Raw genomic sequence first — 26426 nt, 5'->3', positions numbered from 1 at the left:
ACACACCATCCTGACTTAAAATTACATTGCCCTTTCTCCATTGTCTTCAGGTCTAAACCATGAAATTCCCTGCTCAAACGATTTGTGGAACTGGTTTCAGCAGAAGAAGTACAATGGTTCAAGAAGATGGCTCCCTATCACTTTCTCAAGGCCATTGATACTTACAGTTCCAAAAGTAAATAAATAAATACAACAAAAACTATGCCTTACTTTGACAGACACATTTGTTCTGGAATGTTTATATTATATTGCCTTTTATTTTGGCAAGTATTCTATGGGGTGAATTGTACTGGATCTAGCCCACTGCTCAAACACACCCATCTGCATGAACTTAATGTGGGTACAGAGGCTGGGTAAATGGATGCATCTCAGAGAGTCCTCCCAGGAAGTGTACTACAAACATCCTCGGTAATCAAATACAGTATATTTAAAACTGTTCAATTTGATTAAAATGTGAAAAATAAATTAAAAGGAAACAAAAAGCCTCCAATTTTGCTATTTTTTCAGAATAATTTAAAGTTAAAAAATTCAAAGCGAGAGCTTTAGTTACTGAGGAACAATGCTCAATGCCAACAATTTATTGGTCGGTTTATAAATTGTAAAATCCTTGATTTCCTTCTTTGTCCCCAAGCATCACTTAACAGAATGTGATAAGAGGGAAATTAACAATTAATACCTCAAGAATAAAACTATCACATATTGTAGGAGAGATGCATGCAATATCTAATACTATCTCTGGTATAATTTTACACAGGTATTAATTAAATAGTTCTGTTCTTTGCTTTATTAATCTTACTGATATTATCTTAAAGGATTAAAGCATGACAATGTACAAAATAAATAATGACACAAAGGGAATTGTTTGAACACAGAATTTAGTGAATAATGGACAGTTCACAAGCATAATCTTGAGTCAATGGCAAAGGAAAACAAGTTGCAGAAATGTTTCCCTGTAAAACCTAAAACATACAACTAACTTGAACAAGCTTAAATGGAATGTTACATACATTTCATTTAAAAATACGAGCTCAGAGTGGCTAGCTGACCTTCTAGTTATGTAAATGCTACAAAAATGTGTGTATAGTTTAATCAATAAACTACATCAGACACTAATATCAAGTTTGGAATTCTTAAAAATCATTTTACAAAATGGTTTACCTAAAAAAGGAAACAATGCAGTGATTTGATTTATATGAATTCTGTGAATCAGCCCAATGTGTGCTGAATTCCTCTTTGATTCAGATTTTTTTCCTAAGTTCCTGCTGTTGAAAAGTAATAGCACATTGTGTTCATTGGCGCCCTAGTAATTGTAGAGCAAATGCATTTATTCTGCTCAGCTGCAATTAGGCAGAATGTTTTTATTGAAGAATTATCACAATTATGACACTCGAGAGTTTTTTCTTTAAGAAATTTCAGCTACTGTAAAAGTGTCCACCACAGTGCACTGCATTGTAATAAATATTCAACATAAATTAATAATTTACACATACCTGAGCAAGTACACAGCACCATAAGGAGCCACAGCACCAAAAATAGGAGCTCAGAATCCCTTTATCTGTACACAAAATATGTTGAGCGCCAGCTAATTTGATCACAACCTTTGGTGGTGTGAACCTATCTCTTATTTACAGTACAAGGTTGCATTTCAAACAGTTGGTTCAGTCACGATTAGCACATGCAGCACTTCAGCTAAATTAAAATGCCTCATCATGTGGATTCATAAGTCACGTAGATTTAGCAGATATTATGACTGTTGTCATGTAACTCTAATGCTATGAATGGGTCTGATCATAAAGCACTGAGGCACTATACCCACACAAACTCTTGTTTATACAGTGAAGGCACTGTTAAATTTCAGTGCTTTAACTGTCTAAACGATTTGTATTGATGTCATTAAAAAATTGAATAGAATGCATTTTTAAAGTGGAGTAAGAAAGTTACACCAATAATAACCAGTGATGGATACAATGAAGCTGTTGCAAACATTGCTAAGATTCATTGATTCCATGAGATATTAATGATAGTAAGATGCAGGATCACTTTCCTTGTGCAAAATATATCAATATTCTATGATCAAGGCATCTCTCAATTAGATCCATGGACTAGTATTTTCTCTTCCAGTAATCAGTGAGCACAAGTTTGGCCTTCACCTATATCTTACTATCCTATGTCCATGCCAGTCAAGAAATACAGGCACACATATGGATATATGGTAAAAACATTCCTACTCTCAATGCTGGTTAAGAGGTTTAACTCCTTTTTGAATTCTTATATAGTGCAAACATGTTTGGTCAGTTGCTGGCAGATAAAGTTCTTCTCATTGAATATCAACAACGTCGATTAATATTGTGTTGCTGTGGCTTCTTGGGAGCTGGCCTGAAAGAGAAAGATAAATAGTATGTAAGAATATTTAAAGAAAGTGCCAAAAAACAGATCCCTAATGGTTGAGCATCATGTTATTTTGCTGCTTCGCTAGCTATCCTTCTTCCTTGCAACATTTTCCCAGTCTAACTCTTCTTCACATCAATGCCCTGTTTAACTCCATAATCCATCTGAAATTAGAACTGTCAAATGCTGGCATGCTTGGCACCTTTCTGTTTCTGTCTTGTTTCTATCTACTGCAATTGCTCTGGTTTAGGTGATCAAACATTAACAGGTATAAATGATCATTACTAAATTCGATTTATTGCAAAGTTGAAAACAATCACAATGTCAAGTATGATGAACCATCCCTATAATAAAGTATTAGAAAATGGGCATGCAGGTAATGCTGTTTGGTCAGAGGGTGGTACTCAGGTAATGCACCATATGGAAATGTTGTACAACTTGATGAGGACACAAATATGTTGGGCTCCAACACATGAATTTACCCATCTAACAAGTCAATTTACACTCAAGAACACAAGAAACTAGGAGCATGCCCCTCAAGCCTGTTCTGCCATTAAATATGATCAAAGTTAATCTACAACTGCTCCTCTGTGTCAAATCCCCAAAGACCCCAATTCCCCAACTGTCAAAGATGCTCCCACTTCCACTTTAAATACATCTGTTGATCTAGTCTCCACAATCTCTGGGGTATATAATTTCCAAGATTCACTACCCTCGGCAAGAATTTTTGTATGCAGTATGGTTTAAAAGGACTGGCCATTTATCTTGGATCTTGGATTGTCAGCAACAATAGCATATTCTTTCTTTGGAAAGGGGAGAAAACGAGCAAACATTACTCCAGGTATGGCCTGACCAATTCCCCGTACATTTGTAACAAAACTTGCCTATATCTAAACTCCAACCCCATTACAGTAAAAGACAATATACTATTTCCCTTCCTAACCACTTGCTGCACCTGTCTGGGAACTCATTGTGATTCAATGTACAGGAACACTGCCTACCACACTTTCGCAGTTCCTCTCCCTTACATCCTCATCAATTTGTGCACCACCTTGTCAAATGTCGTCGGGGAGCCCATATACGCCACATTTACAGATTCCCCTCCATCCATTCTGTTTACAGAAGCTGGATGAGAGTGGGAACTGGAACTCAGCACAGTGGAAAAGTTGGCTTCTCCAAAATTAGTTGAAATTGGGGTCTTTTGAGAATTTAAGGATGCAGAAACACGAAGAATGCAAGCATACAAAGTACAGCCAGTGAACTCAAGAACATCTGCATTTTCAGACTCACCTGCACATTACTTTTCTAACCTATAATGTTATTGCTATTCATATAGACCAACTAATAAAAAATGAATGAAGCCAGAAGTCAAAACATGGGTGAGATATTGACGCCCTGAGCAGAGAGTAGCCCGAGTTCTCTGCGCGATTCTCAAAGCTCCTTCTTACCTGGATCACATTCCCATGTGTAGCTGTTCTCCAGGATGCCAGCTTCCTGCTGAGTGATGAGGGCCAGCACAGCCCCAGGCCAAGGTACAATGATTGTTACTATAGCTCAGAACCATTCAGGACATTTATCATCAAATCTGATTCAACGTAACTTTTCCTTTTCACGGTTGATTTTGCCCATTGTCCAGTAAAAAATGAATGCTTCCTTAAATAACATACCTGACAGGTTTGATGTGGATCTCCGGATTCTGAATGGAGACATGCAGTTGAGATGGCCGGTTAACAGGATTCGCTGGCAGAGGTTTCTGTGGCGGACTACGTTTAGAAGGCCCCTGTAATGAACGCGAGAAACAAAATGCAGTTTCCAATGATTTGCATTGTGGTGGTTAATCAGTTAGAAAAGAAAACAAAAGCGTGTATTGCACACAGACAGACTGCCGTAGATATACAAGGATTTCAGATTGCTAAAGAAATTGAGAAACTGGAGTGAAATAGGGTTGTAAAAGGTAACAGAGATGGGAAGTCATAAGGCCATAAGTGATAGGAGGAGGAACACAAAAATGCTGGAGAAACTCAGCGGGTGCAGCAGCATCTATGGAGCGAAGGAAATAGGCAAAGTTTCGGGCTGAAACCCTTCTTCAGTAGGAGGAGAATTGGGCCATTCGGCCCATCAAGCCTACTCTGCCATTCAATCATGGCTGATCTATCTCTCCCTCCTAATCCCATTCTCCTGCCTTCTCCTCATAACCCCTGACATCCGTACCAATCAAGAATCTACCTATCTCTTTCTTAAGAATATCTATTGCCAGCCTCCACAGCCTTCTGTGGCAAAGAATTCCACAGATTCACCATCTTCTGATTAAAGAAGTGACATGACCAAGCAGTAATTCAATGCCAATTATCACAGTGGATTGGGCATCTATATATGCTAGCAAGCTAGGGGTGATGGCTCACTGGGACTTAATTCAAGTTTGAATATGGCCAGCAGAGCTTTAGTTAAGTTCAAGTTCATGGAGGGTGGAAGATAGGAAGATTGACTGAAGAGTAACCGAGTAATTGAGTATAGGTAACAAATGGTCACCAGCAGGAGATCAATGGGGCCCGGACTGGAGAAATGGTGATGTTTTAGAGGCGAACATGGACTTCTTTAGAAAGGAGAGAAAGTGATTGGAAGCTCAGGGTGCTGACGTTGGGAACCATCAGGTTCACTCAGCAAGAGGGATGGCATTAGTAACTAATCGGGGTCTGTGCACAGTCCAAGTTGAACTCAGGCTTAATATCTTCTTAATTATTCTAATTCAATTCTACTGCTATGCTATTAAAGATGATTAAAAAATTTAAAATCTGCCTTATATAATTTGTTTGCCAAATGATAACAGTTCCAGAAGCATTGCATTGCTGTACTCATATATGGTTAGCTGTCACTACATAAATGACGGATAATAATGTCTTCTGCTGACATAATTATAATTAGGGGTATAAGTTACTTAATAGTCTGTAAACAGTTCTGTTTGCTATTAATATGCAATGTGCCACATATTGAAGAAAAATTTGCTTTATTCATAATAGCAAATAATAGCTTTTTTTTATAACTGACTTAATAGTTAAGGATTTAATATATACAACTAGGCATGACAAAAAAATGTCCAAGTCCACAGGCCCTCTTCTTCCCTAATTATTGTAATGCCAATGTAAGTAAAAATTATCAAATTCTTCAGCCAGTAATAAAGGGAAAAACTGAGTTTATCATTTTACCAACAGTTCAGAAAATGTCAACAATTTTCTGTTCCTCTGCTGACATTTATGTGACATCTATCATCTGCGCTTCCATTTTTAATTTCTAGTATTTGTAATAAAAACAATAAAATGCTGAAAACACTCAATAGATGAGACAAGGTTTTAGGATGGAAAAATAAAATCAGCTCTGAAGAAGAGTCTCGACCTGAAACGTCACCCATTCTTTCTCTCCAGAGATGCTGCCTGTCTCGCTGAGTTACTCCAGCATTTTGTGTCTATCTTCGATTTAAACCAGCATCTGCAGTTCTTTCCTACACAAAATAATATCAACTCTCTACTGAAAGTCTCTGACCAGAACTGCTAGCTCTGTGTCTCTGGCCATAGATGCTGCCTGACCTGCTGTGTGATTCCGGCACTTTTCTGTTTTCATTTTAGATTTACAGAACTTGCAATTTGTTTGATTTATTTCCAATATTCTTATTTTTTGTGCCTTTTATCTTTTTGCATCACTTAAATCATCTTGGGCTCTTCAGGGATGTTAAAATATTTTATGAGGTAAATTTAGTTCTAAAGATTGGAATCGCAAAGCAGATTTTTTCATTATAATGTGACATATAAATACTATTAAATGATATTATTATTATTATTTAAAAGGCAGAGACAATACAAGTAGAACATTTAATTCAGGTTGCCTTGTCAGCTACTAATGTTTCAAATCATATTTTATGCCAAAGCTGCAAGATAAAAGTTAACAGTCAATAAAGCACCTTTATCTGCATTACTGTTTCCTACAAAGTTTTATTTCCTACATAAAGTTGCTTTTATATTGCATTTGTCGTGACTCTAAACAGTGTCTTGCAGTTCCAGCTGAATTACTAAGTCTTGACAATTTAGTTTTTAGATTGGAGGTGGCAGTGTGAGACATGGAGTTCACAGAGTTGCACAGCACACAAACAGGCCCTTCAGTCCAACTCGCCCATGCTGGCTATGATGCCCATTTACACTAATTCCCTTTGCCTGCATTAGCTCTCTATCTATTCCTTTGCTGTTTAAGTACCTGTTCAAAAGCCTTTTCAATATTGCAATTCTATCTACCTCTCCCACTTCCCCTGGCAGCTAATTCCAGCTAAACATAATCCTCCATGTTAATAAGTTACCCCTCAAATCTCTATTAAATTTCTCCCCTTTCACCTTAAAACATGTGTCCTCTAGTTTGAGACTCCTCTACCCTATTAAATGACTGCAACTGTCTACCTATCAATCCTCACATGGTAGAAACTTTTATAAGATCACCCCTCACCCTCCTATGTTCCAGTGAGAATAAACCCAGTCCATCCTTATAAGTAAAGCCTTCCATTCCAGGCAAGCTCCTGGTAAACCTCTTCTGCACTCTTTCTATTGCCAACATTTACTGCATATATCCTTTGAGTATTAAACATCCCAAAATGCATTCCCTCGTACTTGGCTGGGTTACATTTTGCCACCACTCTACCCATTTGTCCAACTGATCAATATCCTGTATTCTATCACAACTATTCCACATCTTCTGCCTTGCCTTCATCATTTTTCATTGTTCCCTACTCAAAAAAACTGCATCGGATTTGTGAGACACGATCTCTCCTGCACAAAGCATTGCTGATTCCGCATAATCATTCCCTGCCTTTCCCCATGAATATAAATCCTGTCCCTTAGAACTTTAAAAAATATTTCTCAGAGGCTGGTGGATGTATGGAACGAGTTGCCAGAGGAGGTAGTTAAGGCAGATACTATAAGAATATTTAAAAGACATTTGGACAGGTACATGGATAGGAAATATGTAGAAGGATGTGGGACAAATGTTCGCAGGTGGGACTAGTGTAGATGGGGCATCTTGGTTGATAAGGCCTGAAGGGCCTGTTTCCATGCTGTATGACTATGACTCTAATATTCCTACCATTGATATAATGCTCACCAGCCTGCAGTTTCCTTGGTTTATTCCTAATGCCTTCCTTGCGTTTTATAAAGACAAAATTAAAAGAGGCGGCACAGTGGGGCAGCGGCAGAGTTGCTGCCCTACAGCACCAGAGACCCGGGTTTGATCCTGAATACGGGTGCTGTCTATATGGAGTTTGTACGTTCTCCCCGTGACCTGCATGGTTTTTCTCCTGAAGCTCCAGTTTTCTCCCACACTCCAAAGCCATACAGGTTTGCAGGTTAATTGGCTTGGTAAAATTGTAAATTGTCCCTAGTGTGTTTAGGATAGTGTTAGTGTGTGGGCATTGCTGGTCAGCACGGACTTGGTGGGCTGAAGTGCCTGTTTCCGCACTGTATCTCTAAACTAAATTAAACTTAACTAAAACCGTCCCTCAATTAGACAACTAATGCTGGTCTTTAAGGCAAAAGAGCTCAATTTAAATCTAATTACATTTGAATTCCTGATTTTCTCCAGCTGCTCAAGTAGGAGATCCAGCAACCCTCTTAACCTGCCCTCATGGACTTTTCTTTGGCTGAATGATAACTATTTCAACATAACTCAACATTTTCTCAGCAACATGATATTTCATATTTTCTGTCATATCTTCAGACTATTTCCAGTCCTCTCAAACCTTACCGTGTCTTAAAACATTGCAAAATAATCAACATTGTAAGAAAACATTTGTGCTGAGACATTAAAACAACAAAAATACACTGGCTCTACATTCCATCAGCTCTCTAAGCCAAATTGGTGTAAGCTGGTGATCATGGACTTGGTATGGTGGATGTTGTGTTGAACATTTTTTAGGCTTTCTGCTTCATAATCCTGGCAGATGGTTTGTAGAAAATGCAGGATCAAGAGTCACTATCTTATCTCAAGAGAAATGAGCCCAGTGAATCAACTTAATTGAAAAACTGAAGCACTTGGATTTTGTACATATATTTGGCACTGTCGTCGAATCCTCTATTGAAAAGAGAATCTTATGTTAACAGTACAAAATGTTATCATATTTCTCATGGATTTTATGAAAGCCATTCAGTCCATCAAGTGCTATACAGACCATTCCCATCAATTCCATTTTCCCACCTACGACCCACTAACCAATTCTCCCCAAATGCCCGCCAATTTCCGTCAATTCTTCTACCACCACCAATACAAGGGATAATTTGCGGTGACCAATTAACCAATCAACCAGTAGGTCTTTGGGATATGGGAGAAAACTACTGCACCTGGAGAAAAGAAACACAGTCACAGGGGGTCACAACCTGAAGATGGGTCCCGACCTGAAATGTCGCCTGTCCATTCCCTCCACAGATGCTGCCTGACTCGCTGAGTTCCTTCGTCACTTTCAACAGTCCTTTGCATATTCACAGGGGCAATGTGGAATGACGATTTTGCAGTCGGTAATTATATATTTGATGAACTTTAAGAAATGTGTTGGTTTCCAGACAGTACCATGGTAGTAGCCATGTTTAAATAATTAATTACTGAATAATTAATATAACAAACTTATCATGCCTCCTCAGACTTTATGTATGTTAGTTGATTAATACGTACAGAATCTGTAAAACTCCAAGTTAAGTTTTTTCATATTTATTTTAAAAATGTCTGAAATGCCTAGCTCACCAGAAAATGTTGCAGAAATATTTGAGAAACAACTCTTTTTAAGTATTAAATTTCCTTTGATCTTTCCAGCTTGTTAGCACTACACAGAACACAAGCATACCTGTGGATGTCTGAAGGAAGGGTTGGCTGGCAGTGGTCTGCTTGGTCCTCCAGAATTGGACCCCATGCTGTGGTTCAGCGGAGGCAGAACCCGCTGCGGCGTCAGGGAAAAGTGCAGGTTTGCTCCTCTGACGGAATTTGGCAGTGGATTGCTAATGTGAACAGGCTGATATCCGGAAGGCCGTCGCACAGCTTGGTCCAGAACATTAGGGGATGGGAATGAGCTGGCAGGCTGAAGATTCTCTGCCTGCTGAAATAAACAGACGATCAAACATTAAATATAATAAAACTGGTCAGTATGTGTTAATTGGCGATCATTCAATACTTTCCTGAACGCATGTTAATTTGGTATACAACGTTTTCTTTGGACTTAGTTGAGTAAATTGTTAGCAGAGTCTATATTTTTGGCAAGACACAGTGAACTCTATTTTAGTTTAAAGGCATATTTTTTTTCTGGTAATATACCTTGTATATCTTGGATTGTCTTTTGATAGGAGTTGCGTAGGCAGTGCTAGATTGACTTGGCGTAGAAGATCTGGTAGAATCCATAAAAATACAGTAAGATTAAATCTTAGTACAGCTAATTTGAACAGGTTTTATACAGATATTTAAAGTCAAAGATAATACACATACATTTCCACATGATCAAATCTTTGCCAGACACAATTTATTCGTCGCTTAATTGTTCCGGGTTTCTGCTCATTTTCATTTCCGATTTGTGCACAATAGATACCAAAAGTAATCTGATGGCTTGCCCAAAGACTTATTATTCTCCCTTATGCAGTTGGGAAATGTGTCTACAGCACAAAGAAGCTTAGTTCAATTCTTATCTGATGCCAATATACATGAATCTTTGGATGAATAAATTTATTCTAATTTCTCTTCCAAATAGTATTTATAAATTATGACCCCTGGTTCAAGACATTTCCGTCAGGGGAAACAAGGCCTTTATATTTACTCTCTCTAATGTGAGGAGAATTTTCAATATCTTAGTTGAAGTTGCTTCCCCCTATAAATCTAAGACAGGTGGACTCAACCAGGGTCGTTCTGGATTGTATGTTTTTTCATAGTTGATACAGTGCATTGGCCTGAAGCCATTGGGGAATTAACTGATTTGACAATGTTAACTAATTCAAAGTTTGGGAATATATCACCCTTATTTATATTCCTTCCACTGCTGGACTATATGGGATATGGGAAGGAAATGCTTTGAAATGCTGGTTCATTAAATGAAACTATTGCATATTATGCCCTCTGTTTTATCATGTCCTGTACATGGATACAAACCCTGCCCATATTAGTTATTTGTGAATAACCACTTTTGAATAGACTGTTGAAATATATTTAGGATGGTATTTATTTTATTTTTAATAACAATGCAGCAATAATCATAATTGTAAGATGAAACCAAATGCTGATAAATCATAGTAAACCCATCTACAGAAAAAAAAAACTGCTTAAAGCAGCAAAATATACACAAAAGAGACTGGGAATGCTGGATTCTTGAACAGAAAGCAAACTGCTGGAGAAACTCAACAGGTCAGGCAACATCTATGGAGAAAATGGACAGGTTTTAGGTCTTGAAAAAAGAATCCCGACCTAAAATGCCATCTGTCCATTTCCCTAATCCACTGAGTTCCTCTAGTAGTTTTTTTCCCTTCAAATATACAGCAGTGATTTTTTAATAGTTCCTTTCTTCAGCTTTAAGTTCCTGTGAAATAGAATATACTCCGACATGATGCTACACATCATTTCATTCCAAGTGTGTTCCACCATCCAGATAATTTGCATTAAAAAGCTACGTTGAAGACAAAATGATATCTCACCACGTATTATGTGTATGGGTATTAATAATATCTGGTTCTTGGGCCATTTGATAAAGTTGAAGTCACAGATAGGGAAAGCTGAAGATATTTATAGAACATAAACACAGGAACAAAACCACAAGATGTTTTAACAGCTTTAAATTCATCTGTAAAGCACTTTGTGGTTATTTCTTACACTTGAAAAGCACGTATTCACCTTGTTTTATGTATTAGTTACTGGTGTCAGCAGATTCTCTAATGGAGTATCACCTTAAAGCCAACAATTCTTTCATACATTTGTAATAAAAACTTCACTGCATTTTAACCAGAAATAAATACTATCAAGCTTTTGCTTTTGAAACTGCCATTTTGATAAACTGGTTGTCCAATGTAATCAGCTGTACTTTCAAATTATGTGGACCGTAACACTAATGAGCAAGTAGTGTGAAATAATGGCAATTGTGAAGAGAACGCAGTGCATGTTTACAGCAGGACCGGTAAACTGAGAGTAGCACAGGGGAGCAGGGATTCTGACCCACTATTAGTTCACCAGTTCCTATCCTTGGGATTCCACATGAGTGAATAATAAGTTTGAGTGCAATTTCATGCATTTTGAGATTAGACCTAACGCAATAGTCTGTGGAATTCTCTGCCTCAGCGGGTGGTGGAGGTAGGTTCTCTGGATGCTTTCAAGAGAGAGCTAGATAGGGCTCGTAAAATAGCTGAGTCAGGGGATATAGGGAGAAGGCAGGAATGGGGTACTGATTGGGGATGATCAGCCATGATCACATTGAATGGCGGTGCTGTCTCGACGGTCCGAATGGCCTACTCCTGCACCTATTGTCTATTGCCTAATGTATAAATACTAATAAAGAAAAAGCTGAATGTATGACATACAAGTCTTGGGCAGACAAGATTCTTTGGGACTGAAACCAGGATGTTCTGGGTCAATTTAATCTAACAGTACAGCATGTGTACTATTTGATTGCCATTACTGCCATTAGACCCATATTGGGTCATTTTCTATTCTCTGGCACTGTTGTGTATTATTTTGATCAATGCTAATGATTTCCTCTAACTCATAAAAAATATGTTAAATTAGACACACTTCTATATTTAAAGAAACATAGCAGATTTTTTAAACATGTGAGTGAAGGTAACGAAATAGGGAAGGATTGGAGAAACAGTAATGATTATATTCATTATCTAAGATTGGGAGACAGGGTTAGCTGAACCCTTCCCCTTTGATCAGGAATTCTCAGCAACAAAACATCTGCAAGAGTCTCCAGAACAAACCATGAAAATATCTTCACCATGATTGTTTATAAAGGTTTTACCTTAATTTTTCCACAGTGGTCATTTTATGTGAGAAGAGAAGCTGGAGCAATGTCTTCCGTTTGAAACACATAATCACGCCAGCTGTGATGAGACTCAAAATGGTAACTAGAATGCCCACAAACAAGCTGTTGTTTCCTGAAATACAAGGGACACACACAATTTCAATTATGATGGCTGCATTATCTTTAAGATACCTGATAATTGTATAATTAAACTCAGTAATTCTCTCACTGATAATTTATTCACACATTTCTAGTTTGACTGCCTGTTTCATGAGGGCTTCAAGTTCCGAGGCATAAATCTCACCAACAACTTGTCCTCGACTAACCACATCGAGCTGTGTCAAAAAAGCACAGCATCATCTTTACTTCCTCAGTAGACTAAGGAAGTTTGGTGTGTCTTTGACAACAATTGCAAAGTTCCTCAGATGCCCCATAGAAAGCGTACTGTCACGTTGCATCACAGCTTGGTTTAAGATCAACTCTGTCCAAGCCCGCAATAAAATGCAGAGTCGTAGATGTAGTCCAGCCCATTACACAGACCAGAATCTCCCCCCCCCCCCCCAAATAAATATCCAACTACACCACACTGCCATGGGAAAGCAGACAACATAATCACAAACATTTTCCTTGACTATTCTCACTTCTCCCCTCTGTCAGGCAGAAGATACTAAAACTTGAAAGCACAAACCACCAGATTCAGGAACAACTTCTTTCCTGCTGTTATCTGCTTACTGAACAGTCCTCCTAGAAGCTAGGGTGTTCTCCCAATCTTCCAACCTACCTCACTGCGCACATTGGATATTTTCTCTGTAACTGTAACACTACAATGCTGTAAAACTATATTCTGCACTTTAGAATATTTTTCTAGAAAATATATTGGACTGCAGCATATTCTTTTGTAGTATTACAATTATAGAGAAAGGTCCTATGTTAACAATGAGGTAGGTTATGTTGTACTCATGTATAGAATGATCTGATTTAATCGGATAGCATGCAAACAAAAGCTTTTTACTATATCTCTTTACAAGTGACAATAATAAACAAAATACCAATATTTGAATAACATTGGCTTGCCATCACTATCCACCATCCCTGTGCTCCATGAACAAAACCTTTTCCAATTAAGCTTTAGTTTTAGAATTATCATACATAGTTTCAGATTCTTTCAAGGGCTTGGTGAATTAAGAAAGCAGAAAACCAAAAACTTATGGTCACTCATGCCGACAAAAGCAGATGCACCAAAAGCCACCGCCAATTCTGTGTTTGGCTTCTCCAATGTAGAGAAGACGACATTATGAACATGGAATGCAGATTGGAAGAAATGCAGACAAAAGGATATCAGACTTCAAACATTAACTTTCTCTTTCCGCAGATGCAGCCTGATTTGCAGAGTTTCTGTCATTTTTTTCTTTTTATTTCAGATTTTTTCAGTATCGGCACCTTTTTTGATTTTCATTATGCAATAATGTTGCTTACTTTTGGAGGATTATTATAAACCACTTGGCAGGCACACAAATAGGTCTTTGGCTAATGTAATGATGGCAATAAGAACCACATTCAATAGAAAGCTCCAGAGGCCATACTTAAGGGGCTGTCCCACGTGGGCGACCTAATTGGTAAATTTTGAAGAGTTAGAAAAAATGACATGTAGAAGACCTCCTTCGACCTCCTTCGACTATGTTGAAGACGAGCTTCGACTAGCTATGACTAACTTCGGGAAAATTGGACACCGAATAGTGGAGCGTGAAGACGATCTCCTTCGACCTCCCTTCGACTATGATGAAGACTATCTACGACTACCTTCGACTACCCTTGATTACTTACAACTAACATGCCGACCTACTACAACCTACTATGACTAAACCTACGAGTTAAAAAAGTATAGATTTTTTTCCATGGCGACCTTTTTTTACACGCAGGCATTTTTCAACATATTGAAAAAAAACGGCGTGACCTAGCTGAGGCCTCGAGTACGCGGAGACCACTCTCGATCATGAAGAAGAGTTACGAAGACCTCCTACGACCTCCTGTCGACCATGCTGCGAGTATGAGCCGAGGGCAAACTCGCCAGAACTCGCGGATTAGGTCGCCCAAGTGGGACAGGCCCTTTTGACGATACTTTAAAGTTACATTGTAACATAAAGTTAATTTTAAAGTTAAAGTTGTAGGACTTTAGTAACAAGACTTTCCTTCAATTCATGAAATGCACCAACGGTAACTTTATGCTGCACTGTGGCGTCGCAGTGTCCCAACACGAAGATTGCTTGTGAACCCTTGTATATCGTTGGCACGCACTAGACTTCAACAGAATTATATTTTTATCATATTTATTCATGTTACCTTGACTGTTTTCTATATTTAAATGATATCTTGTGTAAAGGCTGACAGAAAAATATCCAAGAATCTTAGAATAATGCAGTCAATCCTCACCTTCAAGTCTCATGGGTCCGCTGTCTATGCTTCCTCCTAAACCAGGTTTGTCACAATATGGAGGAGCCCAGTCATGGTCACAGTGGCAGTTTTTATTATTGTTGCAAACCTAATAATAAGTAAAATAATTTGTAATTGTTTACAAGTTGAAGACAAGAACAAACTTTTGCTGTAAGAACAAGATGCTGGTTTACACAAAGAGACGCAAGACACAAATATACAAGACATTGGTGACTCCACATTTGGAGTATTATGTTCAGTTTTGGTCAGCCTGTTAGAGGAAAAATGTTATTAAGTTGAAAAGAGCGCAGAGAAGGTTTTTGAGGATGTTGCCAGGAATCGAGGGCCTGAGCTATAGGGCGAGTTTGAGCAGGCGAAGCCGGGTCTCCGACACTGCATTCGCTGTAAGGCAGCAACTCTAACGCTGCACCACTGTGACCATCTATTGATTGTGATAGGGACATGGAGGTGCGAGTACCAAGGGTTTGAAACCAAACATGCTAATTTTGTGATTGAAGTGCTGCTTATCTGGTAGACAATGTAGGTCGGCGAATGGTTTTATAAGTAACAGATAGGGCATATTTAGCATAACACCAGCAGCAAAACATGGTCTGATGCTGTAATAAATAGAAGCTGGGCAGGAGATCACAATTGCAATTTCTTGTAGGAGCAATGATCAATGGTGGTTGATACCAATAAGCTGCCAATAATGGCTTCCACTGAAATATCCATTTGATTTGATGGGTTGTTCCATTAGAGAACGTATTGTACATAAACATTCATGTTCTTAATGTATTTGGAGACAAGTAACTGCAGATGCTGGTTTACAAATAAAAAATACAGAGTGCTTTTCATATCTAGCCTTTGAACACCCATCTGCCAATCAAACGCTTCTCATCTGTATCCACCTATCACTTGGCAGGCTTTGTCCTGACACCACCTCTTCTCCAGCTTTCTCCCCTCACTACAATCAGGCTTAAAGAAGGGTCCCAACCTGAAAAGTTGCCTATCCATCTGCTGCCTGACCCGTTGAGTTACTACAGTGCTTTATATATTTTTTTAATACATTTAATGATTATTGGGAGAGGGGCATGAAATCAAGGCTCCATGTAGAAACAAGAAACTGCAGAAAGATAATCCCGCAACGTCACCCATCCTTTTCCTCCAGAGATGCTGCTTGACCCGCTAAGTTACTCCAGCACTGTAAATCAAGGCTCCAACTCTTATGTAGTCCCTTTGGTGATTGAATTGTACAAAATTGATCCAGTATACCTAGTTCCCATGACTTGATCCAGAATAAAAAGCAGGATGTTGGTTACATCCTTGCTTTTTCAGTCAGAGTACAATAAGGCTAGAAAGAAAATGAAGTTTACATGACAGAGAAGGCAGTGTAAAAGTACAAGAACATTGGAAATTTGGGAATGAGAAACGGTCTTTAAGTTTGGCCAACTGCATCCTTGGTTCTCTCACGGCCTTCCATCACTCCCACCCATTGCTTGTCTACTTCTGCTGCATAAAAAGGGGGTAGTTTACTGGCTTTTCTTGCCTAGCAGGGAGCCATGACTCCCGGCAACACGCATCTAAACTTAAACTACACTCCGCACATAATTTTCCAATCTAATTTAATGCATTTGGAACATCACATCCATTTTCGATGGGCTCTGCTGGTGGACAGTTACCTACTGGGTGCTTCATCCTTTGAGCATTGATTAACACCGGAAGCAGAAAAAACTGTAATCTATGAAGGATTACAATGTTTTAGTCCATTCTTTTTAGATGATGTAGGGAAAATACATTAAAAACATGTAGTGTTTTATTTTAAATGAGGTTCATACAGCCTTTACATTGATTTTAAAGTAGGGGTGGGAGATTGCAACCTTCACGTGGTCCACCCTGTTTCAACGAATGCAATCAACCTGGCGTGCACAAACAGAAGATCAAACGGAACAAGTTGGCTTACAACTTTAGGCTGTGCACGCCATACGCAAGAAGAAGAAGATTTTAAAGTACAATATTCTCAATTTCAAAGTATTTTGAGAAAACCTATATTACAGTAAACAAATGGAGTTTGAAAGAAGGTCACTTGTTACCCGAATCTGAATTTGTGGGATCTATAAAATTTTACCTTTGACGAGGAATCAATATATTGAAATGGAATGCAAATAAATAAAACAAAATAATAAATAAATAAATAACAAATAAAAAATAACAGCTAAAGCCTGTTAGTCCTATAATGAATAGATAAAAATTCAGCTAAACTGGCTTTTTGAATGAGTAAAAATCAAAGAGTTTAGTACTGAATCCGATTATTCGATAATGAGAATAGTTTTCAACATAAACTATGCCTTAATACCTAAAAAGGATTTTACACAGCTTGTAAATCGTTTTAGCTTGATTTATTATTATTTAAAAAAAAGGTTTTTAACTGTAATCGTAATTACACTTGGCAATCTTACATTGTAACAGTAAATAATGGGCCAAATTTTAATCCAGATGGTAATTTTGCTGGAAAAGCAAACGGGGTTAATTTTCAACTTGCTGGTGGAGCATAACACACACTGAATTTAGGAATGAATGGAGAAAGCTGCCCAATTATCTTTCCAAATGAATGAAAACAAAAAGACAGTAAATTACCCACTTCCCATGAAAGAAAATGTGCCTGACTCATATCCTACTTTAAGCTTTGGAACAAAGTTCAAAATCACCCTTAATATATAAACAGTGATGCAATATGGGAATGAAGTGCTGCCCACTACTTGCTTATGTGTATTGCATTGTTTTCCATAGTAATTTATTTGCTTTTGCTTTCCCCAAAAATTAGTTCAAAAGCACAATGATAAAAAGGAATTTTGTACAGCTTGTTAAGAGCCCCGATAATGTACAGGACTGGGAAGGAGACTATAGATGGATTTATTCAAAATCACACTTGGCTCAGACTATGTTTAATTAATGAGAACATTTTGCAACAGGTCTGCATAGTGACCCAACTACATGCCTCATCTACATAAGTCCCGCCTGCATGCTTTTGGCCCACATTCCTCCAAACCTACCCTATCCATGTACATGTCTAAATGTTTCTTAAACATTGTGATAAAAACCTGCCTCAACTATCTCCTCCACCACCCTTCGTGTAAAAAGCTACCCATCAGGTTCCCATTAAATCTTTCTCCACTCATCTTAAACCAATGTCTTTTGGTTCTCGATTCCTCTACTCTGGGCAAAAGACTTGTTCACCCAATCTATTCCGCACATTATTTTGTACACCTCTATAAGATTACCCCACATCCTGTTGCGCTCCAATAAATAAATCACTAGCCTGCTCAACCCCCCCCTATTGCTCAGGCCCTTGTGTTCTGGCAACATCCTAGTAATCATCTCTGAATCCTTTCAAGCTAGACACGGTCTTTCCTACAGCACGGTGCCCAAAACTGAGCACAATACTAAATGTGGTCTCACCAACATCTTATATAACTGTAACATGACCTCCCAACTTCAATACTCAAACCAATGAAGGCCAATGTGCCAAAAGCCTTCTTGACTACCCTCCACCTGTGACCCCATTTTCAAGGAGCCATGCACCTGCACTGCTAGATCCCTCTGCTCTACAACATCCCCAGAGCCCCACTATTCTCTGTGTAGGTCCTGCCCATATTAGTGCTCCCAAAATGCAACACCTCACATGTCTCTGTTTTAAATTCCATCGACTATTTCCATCCAACCGATCAAGATCTTGCTGTAATGATTGACAACTATCTTCACTATTTACAATATCACTGACTTTAGTGTCCCGTATGTATGCGCGAAAGTTAGTTAATTATAAAACAGGAAGGAATGGCTGGTGAGATGGTGGTCTCTGTGCTTGTTTACTCTCCTCTGATTATTATTCATATTTGAATACTGGGTTGCCGTTGGATTTTGAACATTTTGAACATTTTCAGCAACCTGCTGCGACTATGACGCGTGCCGGCAAGTCGCCGAAGAAAACCGCGTAAGCGAGACAGGCCCGTAAGTCTCTCCATGTTCGACATGTTTTGTTTCTATGTACCTCAGGCATAATGAATAGTCTGCTACCTACTCCATCTTTTCATAATCTTAAAAGGGTTTAATCATATTGCATTCTGTGCTGTTCTAAGGAAGAAAATGTATCATGTCTTTCTTCCTTTTGTCTTTCCTTTTTAGCAGGGAGAATCTTTATGAAACTATATTGTACCGTGTTTAAAGCCTCACAGTTCTCCCAAATAATTTTAATGATTATATTGCAGAATACTCAGTACTCTTAACTGAGCACTTGTGAAGATTTCACATGTGCTTGTCACTATATCAAGGCTTTTATATATTTACATATTTTATTATGACCTAAAATTACATTACATTTTTAAAAAGAGATTTATTAATACTACATATGTGGAAATCCTACTAAAACTGTTTAAAATATTTTTCATATTGCTCTATTTGAGCAGTGTATATCATTCCATTTAAACAATATTTATGGAATTAATGTAGTAGCCAGCATTTTCAATCTCTAAATGGTTTAGACTTAAATACTAAATTGAGTTTAAGCTTACTTTAAATGTAACGTTTCTTTTACTTAATTTTAAATATTTGTAATTGAAATTCTCACTTGTCAAGGCTACTAAGAGGCAATTGAATGAATTTGTATAATAAGATTAAAAATTAAAGCTTGTCAAATTGAAGTCAAGCTACTAAACTGATTAGGAAACTGGCTTGGTGCTTTAATATTTCCACTAACCAGTGCTATTTTATATGAATCTCTGCTGTTTCACAACTAATGACTCAGATAACAAGGGTGAAATCCACACATTTAAGCGACACAAAGATTGGTGAATATAGTTAATGCCAGTGAAAGCATAAAATTACAAAAAGTCTTTGATAGATTAAGCGAGTGTGCAGAGCTGACAGATACATTTCAGGTGAGCATTAATCTTTCATTTTTCTGGGTCGAAAATTGATAAGTTTAAGATCCGTTTAAAAAAGGAACTGTTCACAACAGTGGAGATGCAAGATGTTTCGGGATCCAAGATAACTATGATGTTACAGTGATAACTATGATGTTACTAAATAAATTGAACAGGTCACAGATAAATGTGGAAGTGACGAGATTGCTGTGAGAACTAGCTTGATGGATTGAATAGCTCCTATAAGGAAATCATTGAAGAGTTTGGGTCTTAATTGTACCATATCTGGAGCACTGTGCAACAATTCTGGGGATCACACTTTATTTAGTAAGGAAGCATTAGCCTTGTGAGAAGCTCTGCGAAAGCTCATAAGTGTTTAACTTATTGGGAGAAGTTACACTGGGAGACTTGAAATAGAAAAGGATAAGAGATGATTTGTCAGGGTGATATTAAGACTTTGCAATGAACTGACAGGGTAGATGGTAACTTTTCCTGTTGATGGGGAGGTGTTTGACACGAGGGCATAAGATTAAAAATCAGAGCCTGGTTATTCAGGTGAGTAATTGGGAAAGATATTTCGTCACACAAAAGACGTGGTGAGTGTGGAAATCCCTTCCTCAGAAAACAATAGGTGTTCCCTCAATCGGTCATTAAAGACGAACAGCTTTTCTGTAGACAAGGAAAAGAAAGATAGGGGGCAGAGTGTTCAGTCACTGTTTAGTCATTATCTCATTGCGTGGCAGAACAGGCTTCAGGATGAGAAAGATCAACTCGTTCTCCTACACCTTAAAGGCAAAGCAGTCATGACAGAGAGAAAGGGAGATTGCTGGAAACATAACCTGAACCTTTTCATTAGAATGCTTATAACAAGCTTGTTAGGGTGAACACAGTGATTTTTCTTGTCTTAAAATTATCTTTTGATTTTATAAAGATCAGATCAAAATAGATATATTAACACCAAAAGATTGGCACAGTTAAATTATACATCAGTTCTCCCTTTGCCACCTAAGGATTATGTTCAACTTTACGAGTGATTTTTTCTGCCTTGTACCACAGTCCATTAACCAGCGCACAGGACAAGCTAATGGGCTTGATTGATATTCGTTGCCATTTCAGTTCTGTAGAGATATCTGCAAGGATTGTGTGAGTTAGCTTTCTATATAATAGTTTGTTGCCCCATTATATATTGCATCAATGCAACAGTTTTTTTACACTTTAGGGATATGGCCTGGATCCAGGCCCTTCGACTCCCCGTACACTGGCACTATCCTAAACACTAGCGACAATTTACAATTTCCAGAAGCCAATTAACCTACAAACCTGCAGATCTTTGGAATGTGGGAGGAACTGGAGCACCCGGAGAAAACTCACGTAGTCACAGGTAGAGAACGTACAAACTCCGTGGAGACAGCACCCGAAGTCAGGCTGGTTTCTGGGTCTCTGGCAATGTAAGGCAGCAACTCTACTGTTGCGCCACCATTTGCCCCAAGTTTTCTTTAACTACCATTTTGTGTTGCTTGCTGTTGATAGCTTGCTTGGTTGATTGGATAGACTGAGTTTCATGGATCTGAAGGTCTTCTCGCTTCTTTTGTGAATGCTTATCTTTCAATTATACTTCACCGTTTTAACTATTAGCATTTCATTCAGCTCACTGGATGAACTTGGAATTGATTGGTAGATCAGCAGCTGTGCTAACCTAAACCGTGACTTTGTAGTAATCACTTTCAGAAGAGTAAAGGCAATAAACTTAAGCTAAACAATGACAGCTCTTATATTGCCTGGTATTGCTTCTGAATATAATTACGGCCATACAAGCTCTTTGGATATATGCAGGTGCACAAAATAGGATAATAAATTATCAAACAACCGGAGAAAATAGATGTTGTGATTTGATTTATATTTTTAGTTGTGTCCAATGGAGACTTTTATTAACATTAATAATATGTATAAATAATGTTATAAAAATGGAATACCAATATTTACAGAATCTTGAAGTAATCTGATAGCTAGGTTGTGACTATGAGAACATAAATGGTATAAGTCAATCAGATATTAATATTTCATCACAGTTTCGTGCAGCAAGTAAGATCCACAAGTGAGAAATTGTAATAACCTACCACTGTGGAAAACAAATATTTAGAACTGTGTTAAAATGAAATATTCAGCAATATAAATCACAGATTAGTAAGAATTCAGATGAGGGTGATTCCAGATGGAAGATTCTAAATGTGCAGGAAGGAACTGCAGATGCTGGTTTAAACCAAAGCTAATCACAGAGGGAGATCAGCGAGAGAGGATGATCACAGAGCAGGGTGTTTGAAGACGGGTCTCGACCAGAAACATCACCTATTCCTTTTCTCCTATGAAGTTGTCTGACCCACTGAGTTACTGCAACTTTTTGTGTCTATCTTTGGAAAATTCTAAAGTTGGGCCAGAAACTGGCAGACACTTGCGCATGTGTTATTGTTGCTTGTACAATGGGCCTGACTAATTTGAATGAGTTTTCCCAAACTGGATTGTCTTTCTGAGGATTCCAAATCTTCTTGGTGTGGGGAGGTACTTGAAAGAAAAACAGGATAAGTAATCTGACAGTCCGGAGTAAAAACTAAAGAAATACTAAGATGAATTCAGCTAAGCTTTTTCACATTTTGCCGTTATCAACAACCTGTTCCTCTGGAGTAAATATAGCCTTTAATTAAGTGTTTGGAGGGAAATCTGGCTGATTTTTTGCAACTCAAATTGCACTGTACCTTAATTGGTACATGTGACAATTAAATTAAATCTTGAATCTTCTAATCACAAAGAAGTACGGGAATTTGATATTTTGGCATAAAATCAGTGTGAAACTTGGATCATGGGGTGGTCCTGGGTGTTTTACTTTTCTAGTATTCTAGTCATGTTTTACCTGACGTGTTGAACCACACACACACACACACACACACTGTCACAGACTCACACACAGAGACATCCACACGCACAGACACACACGCACGCATACATACAACATACACGTGTGTGTGTTTACTATACATAACTTCAAATGATCTTTGCCTACTTGCAAAATATTCTCAGAAAATATCCAGCAGAGAAATGTTGCTTATTCATATCTTTCCTCAGAAGTACATCAAAGAAACCTGCAGCCCAAGGTGGCATTACTGATGAAAATGTGTTTTTGATTGTTGTTGCTAATCTCTTTCTTATTATTTCTTAAATTCTACATATATTACAAGCTTCGATTTTTTTTTTCAATTTTGCTTTGCTAATATTGGCTGCAGGCTTAGACTTAATTTTTCATTTAGAATATATTCAACTATTCAGCATCTCATTTATATTTTTAATTGAGAACAAGATCAGTTTTAGATGCTAATTTAAAAATAAGCAGAACAACTTTTCCTTCAGAACTGATCATTGGATTTAAACTGATTTTGTTGATGAGGCTGCCTTTATATCTGCATTACACTTAAGTAAGCTCCACAGACCAAGAAATTGGGGTATCTTCACAAACAGCCTTTTTATAATTAGTATTAAGACAAAAACATAACATTAAAAAAAAGTAACAATACATAGTCTCACCCCTTGCCCATGACACTTGGAAACACATTCTAACACTCCAAAGACACTGATGTTCTGGCATTGTCTGTTCAGACAGATCTGGGAAAACAGAAACATTTGTGTTATTCTAAGCGTACATGAATAACTTTGATTATGTATATGTTAAGCAGGAAGTAGTGCCTCTCTCAGGCCTTTCAATTTCTTTGTATGAAGCAGCTACTTTTTTCTTATGGTATAATGTACAATAATAGTCTGCAGATATCCCTGCTTTAAGTAGCTCGAACAACAATCCCAACTCCTTTTGATGTAGAAAAACATGGTAAAGTGCTTCATTGAATTGTAATTAGAAAAAAGCCCCTGTGGCAATAAAAATGATACATTAGGAGAGGTGATCAAAAGCTATCAGCGAGGAATTAGAGTTCAAGAGGAAGCTGCTGAGATCAGGATGTGGCGAGTACATGCTGAAATCTAACACATGGGGATTACATTTTAGATCTGGCATGCTGAGGGATATGGAGGCAGCAAGGGAAGAGATGGCGTGCAGCACTTTCTGGTGAATAGAACACAGTCCCAGAAAACCCATGTTGAACGTTAGATTAATACTTAATGCAGTCTTTGTTTTTGCTCGTTTGTATTTTTGTTTTCTAAATTTGCAATTGTCATAATATTGTATTTATCTTTCATTTTCTAATTTAAAATGATCAAATTTTAAGGAAGAACAGGAAAACTGAGGACAGGTATCCAGTTGAATATCTCATTTTGTGCCTTGGCATCAAATTAGGTTTGATATTACTCTTAAGATGCAGCATTTTACTATTAAAGGATACTTCATATAAATGCAAGATGTTATTTTCTGCTCCACTCAATACAACCAGATCCACCCCCCCCCCCCCCCCCCATCCCCAACAACCTCTTCCTTCGCTAAGCTCGGAGATGATAATGGAATCATATAGGCACAAAGAACTACAGATGCTAGTTCACCAAAAACAAGACAGAAAGAGCAAAGACACAATGAGTCTCAGCACGTTCTTGCATCCCATAGTACAAGATTTGCAAGCAAGATTTGGAATGAACAGGTCCCGATTTCAGCACAGTTCATGTAATTAAATGCCCCATGCTATTTATCCATATCACTGAGAAACTTATCGACTGCAAGGCAAAAATTAATTTAAACATTAATAAACAATATTACAGTACTACTTAATGGTGAGGCGATAAGTATCAGATTTTTGACAAGGCACAGATTTGAAGATATTCCATTGTACTCTAGGTGTCGGCCTTAGCCCAGTGGCAGATGTCCGTGGTTCAGTCCCCACTATAGGCTCTCTCTTGGGTGATACAGTAATGCAGTAGTATTTAAAGTACCATCTTTAATTCATTGGCTCTGATTTGTATTGAAGTGTCCTGAGGTCTTGGAAGTTGTCCTGTAAATACAAATTATTTTTCTCCTTTGACTTTTTAGTAGCAATGGCAGACTTGTCAGGTCAGCAGTAAATTGTGTAGAAATTAGTGCAAAGGATAGCAGTAAAAATGCCAGCACCAATCAGCAAAGTGGTCAATTCTAGTACTAAATTCATAAATATTTATGTGCCTTAAAAAGTTAAAAAAAAAATCTCTCGGCTCCCTGGATATGACAAATTTGCAGCCATTAAGTTGCATTCCAATATTGAACCCCTAATGATCATCAATAAGAGAAAAGTTTAAAAGTGACATTGAAAAAAATATCCTCTGGAGCCAGGAGAAGCAGTAGGGATGTTTCTAGCCTGCAACCTCCTCAGTTCTATTCTTGAGGCTTTGTGAAACCAATAATTTACCAAGCTGGAAATAACCTGCAACCACAGCAAACAGCTTGAGTTGTAAAGTGTTCATTGCTCGAGTGTATTCCAGCTCCACAAAGCTGAATCTACTCAATGTGCTTTATTGGTTCAGCGTACATAAGATATTAAGGAATGAACTACTTCATTAATGTTTGTTTTTTCTTTCAAACTTTCCAACATAAATATATGTTTCAACCTTCTAATATAGACATTCGCAGTGAAAGGTAATTTCACTTCAATTTTAGAGACTATAATACAGTAAACCCTCACAGTACTGGACCTCTACATTGTGAATTTTCATTATAGGTGACTGAGACCCATTGCACCGCCCACTCCCCCCACTCCTTCCCCCCCCCCCATTTCTGTCAGTTTCCCGTTGAGATGGTGCCTCGTGACGTGCTTCCGGTCGCAGGAGCGGAGAGAACGAGCTGCATGAAGCCGGCGTGACTACCGGACCCATCCCTAGTGCACCGCGTGTGGGGCCAGGGGTCTGCAAGACACCAGCCTGTGAATTTGTGCTTGTTTAAACCTCCCCCCCCCCCGCCCCAAAGCAGCATTTCTTGGGTTAAACTTTCCCCCCCCCCCCCACTCGGTTACAGAGACAATCGGCAATAATGGATACCATCCTCCCCACCCCAGTGGTCTGCTATTGTGAGGATTTACTGTAAATAATCTAAATAGAATGGCTGGATATTTACTTAAATGGATGGTCAACATGTTATTAGTTATTGATCATCCCTACCTTTCCCTCTCCACATTTAGTGCCTGTTAGCACAAGTCCTGGGTCAGGCATATCGTCACCCAGATAGACATGAGTACCACGGCATAGGATCTTGCCACCTTCTTGCAAAGGGATATTAGTTTCTATAGAGACTGCATTTGTTCCAATAACAGGCCGACTTGCTCCTCCTTGACACTGGATCTTTCCACACCGAGCATCCCTGTTAACAAAATTAGACAATTGGTGTAAATAGAGGAAATTCAGTGAAGAGACAATGGGTACATTTATCCACAGGTTAAGTCAATTCATTAAGTTATGGTACAGTTCCAAAGTAGTCATCTGAACATACAATGCAAATAACTATCAATTATTCTTTTAGCAAAGTTCAAAATATCCACCGTGAATGGGATCACAGAGACAAATAATGTTCCGTTGTTTTTGGTACTCACATATTATAAAACAGCTTGAATGAACAATCAAAAAGTTCAGAACTATTCTTAGTTTGTAATAAACTCAATAAAATAAACGTTTTTTTTCAGTTGACCATCATTCACAGAGTTCAAAATGAAATATCACCAGTCTCTATCTTCTTC

At 38.1% G+C, this 26426-nt stretch overlaps 1 protein-coding gene across 2 annotated transcripts in view; it reads right to left on the bottom strand.

Annotated features, from left to right (window-relative positions):
* Nucleotides 1–858: 858 nt before the first annotated feature.
* adam12 (ADAM metallopeptidase domain 12) overlaps nt 859–26426 on the bottom strand; it is a 332398-nt gene continuing 306830 nt past the window's right edge. Inside the window, exons 16-23 of one of the 2 annotated variants that reach the window (XM_033033702.1) lie at nt 25855–26053; nt 23317–23394; nt 14828–14936; nt 12395–12530; nt 9718–9787; nt 9254–9502; nt 4056–4168; nt 859–2376 (exon numbers count right to left, since the gene is read on the bottom strand). In XM_033033702.1, coding sequence (XP_032889593.1) covers nt 2328–2376; nt 4056–4168; nt 9254–9502; nt 9718–9787; nt 12395–12530; nt 14828–14936; nt 23317–23394; nt 25855–26053 — 1003 coding nt within the window. In that variant the 3' untranslated portion in view covers nt 859–2327. The remainder of the gene's footprint in view (nt 2377–4055; nt 4169–9253; nt 9503–9717; nt 9788–12394; nt 12531–14827; nt 14937–23316; nt 23395–25854; nt 26054–26426) is intronic. The other variant, XM_033033703.1, reaches the window with a different exon arrangement.

Source organism: Amblyraja radiata, chromosome 15 (assembly GCF_010909765.2).
Source record: "Amblyraja radiata isolate CabotCenter1 chromosome 15, sAmbRad1.1.pri, whole genome shotgun sequence".
Taxonomy (NCBI): domain Eukaryota; kingdom Metazoa; phylum Chordata; class Chondrichthyes; order Rajiformes; family Rajidae; genus Amblyraja; species Amblyraja radiata.
This window is presented reverse-complemented; position numbering and strand designations above follow the sequence as displayed.